The sequence below is a fragment of the Xyrauchen texanus genome, chromosome 45 (genome assembly GCF_025860055.1).
Source record: "Xyrauchen texanus isolate HMW12.3.18 chromosome 45, RBS_HiC_50CHRs, whole genome shotgun sequence".
NCBI classification, from domain to species: Eukaryota; Metazoa; Chordata; class Actinopteri; order Cypriniformes; family Catostomidae; genus Xyrauchen; species Xyrauchen texanus.
Window position 1 is genome coordinate 10,000,494 of NC_068320.1, and position 13,040 is coordinate 10,013,533.

The following is a 13,040-nucleotide window of genomic DNA, read 5'->3' on the forward strand; positions in this document are numbered from 1 at the left end:
TTTGATCAAAGAAACAGTCTGCGATCGTCTCAAACGTGAAGTGGAACGCCATACTAATACTAAAGCACTTGTTTGATAAAAATGCCTTTTTCTCAGCTTTTTTGCCTAAAAGCAGAGGCTCAGATCTTTATTTTGATATATAGCATCCTTATATATTCATGGAAGAAAATATTCTGCGGGCCATTAAAGTTTACCGAAAATCGTCAAAAACCCTGGCGGTGGCTGGCAACTTTTTTTAAAAACGCTGGCGGGGAAAGAGTTAAAATTATAAAATACCAAATACCGTTTTAAAATGCAATTTAAAATGTGCTTGTACATTAATGTATTAAAAAGTGCATTTAAAAGACTCATTAATGTACTCATTTATTGCTACATTTAATGACAATTTAAACATGAAATAAATCTGATTTATTAATGCACAGTTTTGTTGTTAAATATAATTACATTTTTAAACATGAATTAAATAAACACATTTAAATGTGTCTTCATATTTGTCCTTTTATAAATTGATTTATTTATTCATATTTCATTTTAATAGATTGATAATTTATTATTATAATTTCAATTGGCACTCCTGGGCCTGAATTGACAAATGGTATATAAAAAAAGAAAAGTCAAACAATAAAGAAAAGGAATTGCCAAATGCTTTTTAAAATGCAATTAAAATGTGCATTAAAATATGATTTATTAATGCACAATTGTAATATTAAATATAACATTTTAAAACATTAATTAAATAAAAACATTTAAATGTGTCTATTTATTTGTATATTTTTAAATGGTTTATTTATTTATATTTAAACGTGTCTATTAATTTGTCCATTTATTTTCAAATCAATAGATTGATAATTTATTGCTTCATTCTTGTAAATGGCACTCTTGGGCTTCCATAGAAATTGCTTCTCCCAAACCACTGCTTGGAAAGTTACACTTTTTATTAATAAAAACGTAGCATGGCCCAGCTGATTATCTGACATTTCCAGTGAAGATTGAGAGCCCGCAAGTCTTTCACCTTTACATTAAGCCTAATTTCAATTGAAATCCTGCCAACTGATGTTGTATTCTTGTGGTGTACGACCTTTCCAATATATGCTCTACCATTCTGAGAAAATATGAAAATAATTTGTCAAAAACAAATAAATAAATATATATAAATTCAAAGGTCTACAAGTGAACAACATACTTGTTTAGGTCATAAATGACGTGTTTTTATTAAATCTTTGAATAATTGTATAGTTGAAAACATGAAAATAGAAAATTAAAAAAAGTCAGTAAAAATGTAAATTCTTGCATCATTTATTCACTCTAGTGTTTTTCTTAACCCATTTCACTTTCTTCTTTGAATCACATAAGATGATGTTGGGCAGAATGTTAATGACTGAGTCTTATTCACTATTCACTTTAATTGCATCTTTTTTTCCCTTGCAAAAAAAGTGAAGGGTCACTGAGACTAATATTCTTCCTGTCTTCTTTTGTGTTGCACAGAAGAATGATGGTTTGAATGAAGTCAAAGGGGTTTGAAACTACATCAGGTTGAGAAAATAAATAATTTTCCCTTTAAGCAAAAAGTTCCTTTTCACTGAATAAGTTAATGAATCATTGAATGAATCATTAAACAAATCTGAATCTCTAATTTGAACTGTCCCTTTAATCAAAAAGTCAGTCAATGGTCACAACCTACTGGTGCAATGATGTGGACTACAGGAAGGGTCATTGACCGAATCAGTAAACGAATCAACAAACTAATTAAGTTTAAGCATAGAACAGATTATTGCTGTCCATGGATCATAGTTCTTACCTCTTCTTTTTCAGCACTCAGGAGGTCCCTCCACTCCTCAGTGACATGACTAAAGTCCACCTTATTCATGGGCACCTTCACGTCTCCAATCGCGTCATGTTTGGAGAAGCGGTCAAAGTCATACACAGTCATCACTAGAGTTTTTCCTCCCAGTTCAGTGTAGGGAACCTGCGGGATATTAGAGGTGAAATTACTTCCATGCAAACCAGTCTAATCCAGTTACAAGACTTATCTACTGCAGAGATGCTGGGATGAAACTAAAGGACTATTGTGTGTATGTGTGTGCAGAAGAGAGATTTGATTCTTGATTGCCTCCAATTGAGCTGTTTTTCACACAAAACTCATTATCCCGAAGGACTTGTTCCAACATGGCGACAAACTGCTTGATTGGCCGGGAAAGAGATAAGACCCAAGGGTTGCTATTTTGTCCTTGACGCTATCACACACACCAGCTCTCCAGTCTCTTCATTTCAATAATGGAGGCACTTGTGATTACATGTCACAGCTGTGTGGCTATCTCACGGAGTGTTGGTGTGTGGATCATTTTTCGTTCTCAAGGTAGCGTGTCATAGTTGAAATTGTTCTGGGCTAGACAAGAAACAAACAAGAAAACAGTCCTCGAACACCCTTGGCTGACTCAGTTATACATTTGCAATTCTTTCAAGAACTCAACACTTCACTAAGCAATTTAAAAAATCTCTAGAGGTCTGACTGCGGTAATTACAGAAAAAGGTCTTTTTAGCAACATGATGTCTGGTAAAAACGAATTGGAAAGACCTACTGGCTTGAATGAACATTCAAACTAGAAATTATTCAAGTTTTCAGATTATGGACAGGCAGGAGCCTGTTTGAATGTTTGAATTCTTATGCCACATGCTAATTTATTGGGTTGGTGCTTGTGTGCAAACTCTACCCATGAGGCACCTCACTCTGTTTGCTTTGGTCCCCCTCTGCTTTTTAATGCACCAGTAGAAGTAGTCAGATATAACTTGATCTACTGTGCGAGTACTCTTCAAATTCATGGATCCAATGAGAAATGGATTTGTTGTTTGAAATGTGAGTATTCAACACTGTTTTATTTAGATTATGTCTATGCAACCTACCTTAAAGGTGAACTGCTCGTTGAAAACGGGGTTCAGCGTCTTCCGGTGGACCTTGGTCTCAAATTTCTTCTTCTTGTCTGGAAGAAGGTAGACCTTAACGTAGGGGTCAGAAGTGCCACCCATATCCATGGCGGGCAGCTCTGCTGCTTGGATGATCCCCACTATGAGCTGGCAGTCAAAGGGAAAAGTTTAAGAGAACATAAGAAAGAGCTTGAAGAGAAGAGAGGTCTTTGTCTGAACCCATCTACCCACCACCGTTCTTCAAATGTTTAGGTCTCAAAGTAGATGAGGTTTTGATTCTGTCATGTAACTAACTCTGCCGTACATTTAAGTGTTGGACCAGATTTATATGAAGACGCTTACTGATCTTTTCCCAAGGGTAAAAAACTAAACAAACAAAAAACTGCTGCCCGCCCTGAGTACTAAACCATCATGCCAATGAAGCATTATTCCAAAAGTACCAGGGCCCTTACTTGAAACTGATCTCTTCCAAGCTTGGATAATCACATACATTTTCAAACTTCTAAATCAATACATTTGACTGTAACATTGACAATTTGATGTTTTCCCAAAATCAGGCAGGATATGTCACATATCCTGCCTCAATGTTCCCAATACCAGGAACTTCCATACCTGGAAAAAGTTTTGATTGCCTTCTGATATTGGTACCCTGGTACAATGACAGTCTCTGAGGTAGGCTTTTTAATGTTTGTACCAAAGAAAGTGCCTTGGAATATAATTTCTCTACATGCAACAAGATTCTAACAAGTAGCGCTCCAAAATAAACGTATTCATATATGCCTTGATGCAATCTACTGTGAATAAACTCCAATCTGTGTCTGGATTCACTTGCTCCTTCTTCACCTGTGGGTGGTTCTATGGTAAATCAGCCCTGATCTAGCTTGAGATTATCTGTTAGTAAAATATAGAGCAACCGAGAGGACAGTTATGATTCTCCTGATGCTGAGGTGGATCCTTCAGTCGTGGGCTGCATTACTCTTTAAACAATCCCAGCATTAAGGAGGGGATCATGCCATGTCAAGCGTGTCGCTCCTGCTCCTATCTCCTCATCAGCTCTGATAATTGATTGGCCAGCTGGCTGGGCTGAGGCCCTGATTGACCTGCCAGTCACTACATCCCCTGCATGGCCTCTTGGGCCCTTGAGTCAGTCAATCAAGCTCCCATCAGCCTCCCATAAAACTCCCTGTTTCTATGTCTACACAGGCACTCGGGCATGGAGATCTCTCTCTCTCTCTCTCTCTCTCTCCCTCTCACCTTCTCTTTCACCCTGACCAGCTGGCACACTCTGTTTGTGCTGCCCCAGGAAGCACTGTAGCCAAGGAGAAGGCAGTTTTGCCAGAGTTCCTGGTTGAGATGGTGGTCATCACAGAACTGTGAGATTGCTCTTTTGTCAAAGGAACTATAAAGGATTTTAATATCTTGTCAGGCTATATTAATGTCTGGTTCTTGTCATTAAATGGTGGTGGGTGTCAGGTCTGGACAGTTTTATTGCTGGATATGAGGAACGTTATCTCAGATAAGGAACGGAGATGTTCTAACCACAGGAGACATGCCATAAACACATTTGAAATAAATACTGTAGTTGTGAGGTTGAAAATACTCCTCAAATAATGCCCATCACTGCCATATCACTGCATTCATTTAGCATAGCTGAAAGTGTCAGACATTATCACATGGGAAATCAACATGTTGCTTGCAAAAGTTTATGTACCCTAAAATTCCCCCCATTCTGCCAAATTACTGACAAGCGACATACCTTGTCAGATTTTTTTTTGAATCAACTCAAGCATGAACACATTTCCATTTACTGATAGAGCATTGTGCGAGCAACGTTTCCAGCTTCGGCTGCTGGGGAGCAGTGATTTACATTTCGGTAAGCACAGATCAATTTCAGCAGCAAAACTTTCAACCTACTGTTGCCAAACTCGCAGTGTGATCAGCCTGGATCTCATCTAAATGTCCCAACTGCCCCTTAGAGTTACTTTCAAACCAAAACTGTTCTTTCACCCTAACTTCTTTAAATGGATGTGATGTGAAAGGCACAGCACATCTGATTTTCAGAAAAAGTTTAGTAGTAATTTCATTAATTTAGTCCTAGCCCAAACCTCAACCCTACCAGTACTGAGACCAAAACAGCGTTATTCTCATACTGCTGTGCAAATGTAACATGTTGTTACCCGGAGACCAGAAAGAATATGATGTCAAAGGCACAGGTGATTTTCAAAGCATGAACACAAATGTGGTCCAAATTTAGGTGAACGTTTTTTTGGAACCAACATACCAAATTCCAGTGTGATCACTCTCTTCTATTATTGAGCAGTGCTTTCTCTATTTCATCATGATGAATTGTGAACATTTGTGGTGACAGCATGTCTAGTGGATTACACTGTAGACGGCTGGACTTCATCATTGACATTTTGAGGACTGCCACATAGATTTTGCTATCGATTGATGACAGTCTTTAACATTTCACACTACTATGGCAGGATGATATTTCTTAGATATCAGCTAGAGTTTGTCTCCAGAGCCAAACTCACCATCTCAGGGTTTTTAAAAAGAAATTTAAAGTCCAAATTAAATTCCTATTTCTGTTCCGTTTTGACATTTACATGAAAGGTGAAATGCATACAGATATCTGATAAATCAAAATATATGTAAAACACATATACAGTATACACCGATCAGCCACAACATTAAAACCACCTGCCTGATATTGTGTAGGTCCCCCTCATGTTGCCAAAACAGAGCATTCTGAGGTGCTATTCTTCTCACCACAATTATACAGAGCGGTTATCTGAGTTACCATAGACTTTGTCAGTTGGAACCAGTCTTTCCATTCCCTGTTGACCTCTCTCATCAACTAGGCGTTTCCGTCCGCAGAACAGCCGTTCACTGGATGTTTTCTGTTTTGGGCACCATTCTGAGTAAACTCTAGAGACTGTTGTGTATGAAAATCCCAGGAGATCAGTAGTTACAGAAATACTCAAACCAGCCCGTCTGGCACCAAAAATCATGCCACGCTCCAAATCACTGAGATCACATTTTTCCCCATTCTGATGGTTAATGTGAACATTAACTGAAGCTCCTGACCTGTATCTGCATGATTTTATGTACTGCCGCCACACGATTGGCTTATTATATAATCGCATGGATGATTGTTGGATGAATGCTATTCTGAGATGTGGGTTGGTGCTGTTTTGGCAGCAAAAGTGGAACCTACACAATATTAGGCAGGTGGTTTTAATGTTGTGGCTGATCGGTGTATATATATTTATATGTACAGCATATATACTGTACACTAACCGGCCACTTTATTATGTTAAGGTATGGGTTTAACCAATATAAATAGTCATATAATTGTGCATGTATATATGTATATATAATAATACTAGAGAAGATGGCTGTTTTCATATATGCAAAATATATTTTGTATGGAATATTGATATGAATGTCCAATAATATGAACAATAGTTTAAATGTTCATGATCATATGTCAGATTTCAGTATGGGAAGGGATGTAGAGTATCTTAAAACTTAAATTAATAGCAAGCATTCAGTACTATAACGTTTTGTATGATCATATTAACTGACTATTTATTAAACCAAGTCAAATAATAATAATAATAATTATAAAATCATGTTTATGAATATTTTTTAATTTTACATTGCTTCAAAACAATACTTGCAATTATACAGCAACACACAAATGTCATATATCAATAATTGTTGTAAGGCTATAACTTTAAATAGTCACCTTATTTTCAGATCACTTCCACAGATGTCATGGCACATAGATGCACCTTTCAGTTAACAGAAGTGCTCACTAAAACCGGCTCACTCACATACCATTTCATGTTCTATTTCAGTCGTTTCAAGTTCATTTGGATTTTGATGTGACTAGAAGTGGTTTTCAGTGTCAATTAGTTGTTTACTATGTAATTAGTTTGTACGCTTCCACCAGTTCACTCCATTCCCTGCAATCTAAGGATCTGTGTGAGCATTATACTGTTGGCAGGCTGGGTATTATCTTATTTACGAATAAATGACAGGGTAATGACCAATCAAATCAAAGTGGATGCATTGCCTCCTCTCACGTGACTTTTCACCTATATTCTGCACTTATGCCATGCTTTAGGAGCTCAATGAGATTGCAATGAGCGATGCCTCCCTCTTAAACTTTATCCAATGGTGGTACTGTTGGAAAGGGTAATTTTAGAAATATGACTGCTATACACATTATGTGAGCTCACATTTAGTAATATTGTTTTTATGTACAGTCGATTATTTTTCTCATCTGAATTTTTTGAGAAGGCACTGCCTCCCTTGCCTCCTCAGATGAAACGCCACTGCTCCAGAGTGGTGCTAGTTAGCCAAGTACATTTATTAGTAACTTGGAATTTATGATTATTTGTAATTACTAATCCAAACATAAGAATGGGGAAAAAACAACATCTTGCCTGTGGTTCCACTACTGTACGCGCTCATGAATTCACAATCTATCTCTCAGTGGCATCTTTGTCAGTTTCACTGGAACATTGGGATACAAGATCAGCCACCATCTCTAAATCTATACAAGTTGTTTTTTGTAAGTAGTTTCAAACTGTGAGTTGCTGAATAGCTGTGGACAATCATGGCATTATAAGTAAGGCCGGATCTGTCTCTGGGAGTTTTGGGCATAGTGAACCATTCGTGATAGCCCCCATCACGAAGGGATATTTGGTCCTGATGGGACTTAGGTCATAATAACATTCTCTTGCTCTGCAGGCTATGAAAGCATCATACAGCTCAGTCAGACTTATGCGGGACATGCTGGAGGGAAATTCTGATGTATGACTTAACCTCAGTGGGTGATGTGCGCACAATCTCTCATCTAAGGGATGGGAGCCGTCATCTTAAATTACCGCTGCAACAGTTTTCTGAGACAAGCTGTTTACTTTTGGATTGTTAGTTCACATAAATAGCGAGGGTTTTCTGTCCTTAAAAAACCTAGTAGCAGGGTTGTAAGCCTTTCCGAATGGAATTGAAATAGCAAATGGAAACTTTTTTGTACAGATTATACAAACATATTATATTAGCACTAATTAGCAAATTGTCAGCTTTACGCTAAGCTAAAATTTTATTTCTAGCCATTTTGCATGCACATGTTATCAGACACGATCATATTTTTTTATCAAGTTGGATCATAATACATTTTTTGCTAATAAGACCTTAGATATTAGGGCAAAATCGTATTCTTGATAATAATTTGTTATTGTTTTCCTGTAAAAATATCAAAAAATCCTTAAAACAAGATCATTTGATTTCTCTTGTTTTAGAATCAACATTGCATAATATATTTCAGTTTTTCAGAGAATGTATTTTGAACATGTGTATTTGTCTTACTGTACTGGCAGAGTTTTTATAGTCAAAACAAGTGAAAAAAATCTACCAGTGCTGAAGAAGTAATCCAAAGTATTTAGAATACGTTACTGACCTTGATTAATCTTACGGAATATGTTACAAATGATTTTTAACGGCATGTAATCTGTAATGGAATACATTTCAAAAGTAACCCTCCCAACCCTGGCTATACGCTTTGTTACAGCAATCGTATAGCCCCTTTCATGATTAATCACATACATTTTCATAGTTAATCACGATTAATTACAGATTTTGAAAATGCTAAAATTTACTCTATAAATTCTTAATAAGAAATAGGTTGTATATTCATTGCAATGCACATTAAACTCTCATTCTCCTCATTATGAATTTTCAGGCAGACTGTGCTTATATGCTTTGTTAAAGCTGTCGTGCATCTGTTTTCACGATTCACATCAGAGTGTCAATGTCAGTGTCAAACCGCAGTTTTAAACTCCACATGAAAAGCGCTTAATATTTTAGATAGTTAAGACTTGACATGCTTCTGTGTGCTTGTTTTGTACAACAAATAGCATTAAGAGGTCCTTTCCCCATCACTTGATCACTGACAAGGCTGTTGCGTATGTTTGTGGTGTGTGCATCAGTACAATGTGTCTAGGCGGACACAACCCAAAGGTTCCACCCAACTTTGACCAGTGTTTATACTTCAATAACACTAAATTCCTTAAATGTAATTAACAAAAATTAACAGGTTAAACTTTTTAAATTAATTTCATGAGTTAATGCAGGAAAAAAATAATATATATATATATATATATATATATATATATATATATATATATATATATTCCTGCTTATTTTGTTGTTGATTTGAACTAATGAAATTCATCTATAATGTTGGATTTCTTTGAATTCGATTTCAGTAAATTCCTCCACCAGTCGTTCTAATCAACATCCTGAGAGCGTGACCAATTTAATTGTCAACTCATAAACTGTATGGGAGCCAACTCTTAATTTATGCCTTTTTCTCAACCCTGGATGCTAGATGCATTAGAAAACAGACTATAATGACTATAATTCACGTCAGTGAATCCAGAGATCAATCCACACCTCTTTTCTACTCTCATTAATAACATGAACCTTACCTGTCCCTGTGTCTCTAGGGACTGCCCTAGATTCTGAGATATTGTGCCAAGTATCATTGTGACTTCCAACCATATTTTGTACTTTTCTTTTTTAACTTCCAGCTTGCTAAGCAGGGCTGGAAAGGTCAAGACTACCTTTAAACAAACCCAGAGTTGAGTCAAGCTCCCTGGAACCTTTCCCCTTTGGAAAGGGCAATGATTGCAGAAAAAAAATCTACCAGACTGCCTATCTCTCTGAAGCAATACTCAACTTGATTTACGTAAAACTCCGGCAGGCATTGTGAGACTATATGCATGTGTGTGTGTTGGGCTGAATCTGCGTCGGGCTGATGTGGTCCAAGATGTCTTTGAATCTCTTGATTTTGTGCTCTGCCTATAGGCTGAAGATTATTGCAAGTGCCTATGTTCTACACTACCATTCTTATACCTCCTATGAAGTCCTCAGTGCACTTAACCAGATATTTGGTACATTTTGTTACACATCGATGGTCAAAAGAAAAGAGCAAATGATTTTCAAACATCTTGAAACTCTGTAATGCCATAAATTGTGTGTATTACCTGACATTTGCTGTAATTTTTGTCATTTCACAGATACACATACATTGAAGGCATACAATAAAAGACCACAGTGGAGGCCATTCTTATAAAAGCTGTAATTTGAGTGCCAGTGATTGCAGATAATCGGTCTCTTTCAGGTTTGTAGCTTTGTTTCCACTCGCCCTTGGCGTTGGACTATTCACAGCTTTAATTATCTGTCACCCAGTATCCTTCGAAGGGAAGTACATCCACTCTGGAAGTCACTCAGCTTTCAAGCTCAGCCACTTGCAAGAGGCAGCCAATGAATTTTAGCTAAGCCTTGGAGTTGAAGACAAGTTAGCTCCTTCGTTAAGTCAGTGCTGGGGCTAAAATCCAACTACACTGATGTGCCCTTGACATTCACGGCATTAAGTGAGTTAACAGGATGATGGGCATTATTCCTTAAGTGCAAAGTCTGAGTTCCTCAAGCTTCAACAGATAGCACTTAATCATAGACCACAGCAATAAAACTGACAAAATGAAAGGCTTTATCTTCGCCTTTTCAGTAATCTATGTATTTTTTTTAAATATGCAGTTTATAGCAAGCATTCAGTAATGTATGAGAATAACCTAGAGTGGGAGCAGTAGCAGTTTGATGGACAAACAGACAATACATTTACTACACTTATGAAGAAGACCTCACTAAACACCACAGACAATGACATTGATTTAAAGATGGTCACTTACCGTATTCTCTGTGAAATTATAATCCATGGAGTACTGTAATTTGCCAAGTTTCTCTTCCTCCTTAGGCTCCGCCTCTTTCTCTGTATCCGTTAGCCCTGTTTCCGCATCATCCTCATCCTTCAAGGCCTGAAGGAGACACCCACTAACAGTCAGTCCTGTCGGCCCAACGCTGGCGCTGCCCAATTGCCCTCGCCAGAGCGCCGGGCCCGCCCTGGACCAGCCTGCTGTTCAACCGCACCTCATTTAGGGGAGGGGGGTGGGGGGAGCAAGCACTAAAAACACCACAGTTATTAAGACCAGGACATGCTCGGTGATGCACTAGACTTGGGCTGTGAACCCTTTTCTCCCCTATGGTCTGCTATCATAGATATTTGTGGAAAGAGCAGATGCGTTGCAAGAAGATGATCTGAATGAGTGCAAGCAATTTAGGTTGGTGGGAGGGGCAAGATGAGGAGACAGATGTTCTTAAAGGAGTAGTTTACCCCAAAATAAAAATGATTGTTTTTCTCAGTCATCCATTACTCACCAATCATGCTCTTCCAGTTCCATAGGACTTTCTTCTTTGGAACACACAAGGAGCAATTTTAAATAATGCCATTTTCTCTGACAAACTCAGTACCATTGTTTGTTTGTAATGGATTACATGCAATCTGTATTATCTAATCAGATTTAAGTATAGTAATAAGAACTTGTTATTGGTACATGCTACGAATGTGTAATAAGATTACAGTTACTTTTTGGAATATATTTCTGATTACATTACAAATGAACCAAAGGCAATGGACTAGTGCATAGTTTACTAACAATGCTCCTGAATTTTAAAAGAGTTGTATTAATACAATTGGTGTTGTATTAAATAGGGTGTCAGTGTTTCAAATGAACCTGCATCCACCTGTCCATAATTAGACACTCTTCGGAAAAAAAAAACGCATGTTGCAAACAGACATTTCATTTTGTGAGGTGCCGGTCACATGCAACTTTGTTCATTTGCACCATGCAAATGCACTTCATCCCATGCTTTCAGAATGGCAGAACAAGCAACTTTCGTAGGTTAAAAGGCCACACCTTCTCATAAATAACCACGAGGAGTTACAAATCTTACTTATCTACAGCATATCTGGAGACAGAGACTAGAGACACTCATTATTCATTTCAAAGCTGGATAAATAAATGAATAAAAATAGTCCAATAGCTATGCCTAATTTCATTAATAACAACAATTCTCTTAAAATAAAAACAAAAAACAAGCATGTTATCATTGCCTTCCAATTTTGGTAACATAGTGTTAGTATTTCCCTTTTTATTTTGCCCTTTCAAAGTACATGTTAGTTTATTCAGCGACTGACAAATAGCACGTTGATGTTTGATTTAATGTTTACTAATGTTTAATTAAAGTAGTGCTAATTGGCACTTAATGGGATAGTTCCTCACACTCATGTCTTACTCACACTCATGTCTTACTCACACTCATGCTATCCCAGATGTGTATGACTTACTTTCTTCTGCTAAACACAAAGTTTTAAGAAGAATATCTCAGCTCTGAATCACATTCTTCATGCATATCGCCACCTACTGGGCAGTCTGATTTATTTATTATTTTCCTTTCCTTTATCCCACCATTTTTCTTCTTCCTCCTCTCTACACAGTAGGTGGCGATGTGCATGAAGAATGCAAATAGCTAAAAAAACAGAAGAGCAACTCTAGTGAACACGCATAGGAGGGCCATTTGAAAGTAGATTTATAGTAAAAAAGGACTTTATCTGTTGATCTGTTTCTCACCCACACATATAATATCTCTTCAGAAGACATGGATTTAACCACTGGAGTCGTATTGACTATTTTTATGCTGCATATATGTGCTTTTTGGAGTTTCAATGTTCAAAGTTCTGTTGACTTGCATTTTATGGACCAACAGAGCTGAGATATTCTTTCTAAAAATCTTTGTTTGTGTTCAGCCAAAGAAAGAAAGTCATACACATCTGGGATGGCATGAGGGTGAGTAACGTTTTGGGGTGAACCATTCCTTAAATACATTAATGTAATCAGTGCCAAAAGTGCCATGAAAGTTGTCCTTGCGACTTGGGTATCATATTCCAAGTCTTCTAAAGATTTTGATGAGAAACTATCTGAAATATACGTTGTTTTACTGCAAAAACCCAAAGATTTTGATGGTAAAATAACAGTCCAGTTTGGTGCTCACCAAAGCCTAATGAGCCTTCAGAACACTTGGATGCACAAGTCACATGGACTACTTTTATGTGACTTGTGGGTGCTATTTTAAGCTTTAAAGTGTCTATTGTCAGTCATTGTATGGAAATCAGAGATTGCAACATTCTTTGAAATATATCCTAT

At 37.2% G+C, this 13,040-nt stretch overlaps 1 protein-coding gene across 3 annotated transcripts in view; it reads right to left on the reverse strand.

The window, feature by feature from the left end:
• LOC127637683 (synaptotagmin-1-like) overlaps positions 1-13,040 on the reverse strand; it is a 278,056-nt gene that overhangs the window by 18,174 nt on the left and 246,842 nt on the right. For 2 of the 3 annotated variants that reach the window (XM_052118890.1, XM_052118891.1), the window contains 3 exons: positions 10,689-10,814; positions 2,902-3,069; positions 1,799-1,966 (listed from right to left, as the gene is read on the reverse strand). In XM_052118890.1, the coding sequence (XP_051974850.1) occupies positions 1,799-1,966; positions 2,902-3,069; positions 10,689-10,814 (462 nt within the window). The remainder of the gene's footprint in view (positions 1-1,798; positions 1,967-2,901; positions 3,070-10,688; positions 10,815-13,040) is intronic. The other variant, XM_052118892.1, reaches the window with a different exon arrangement.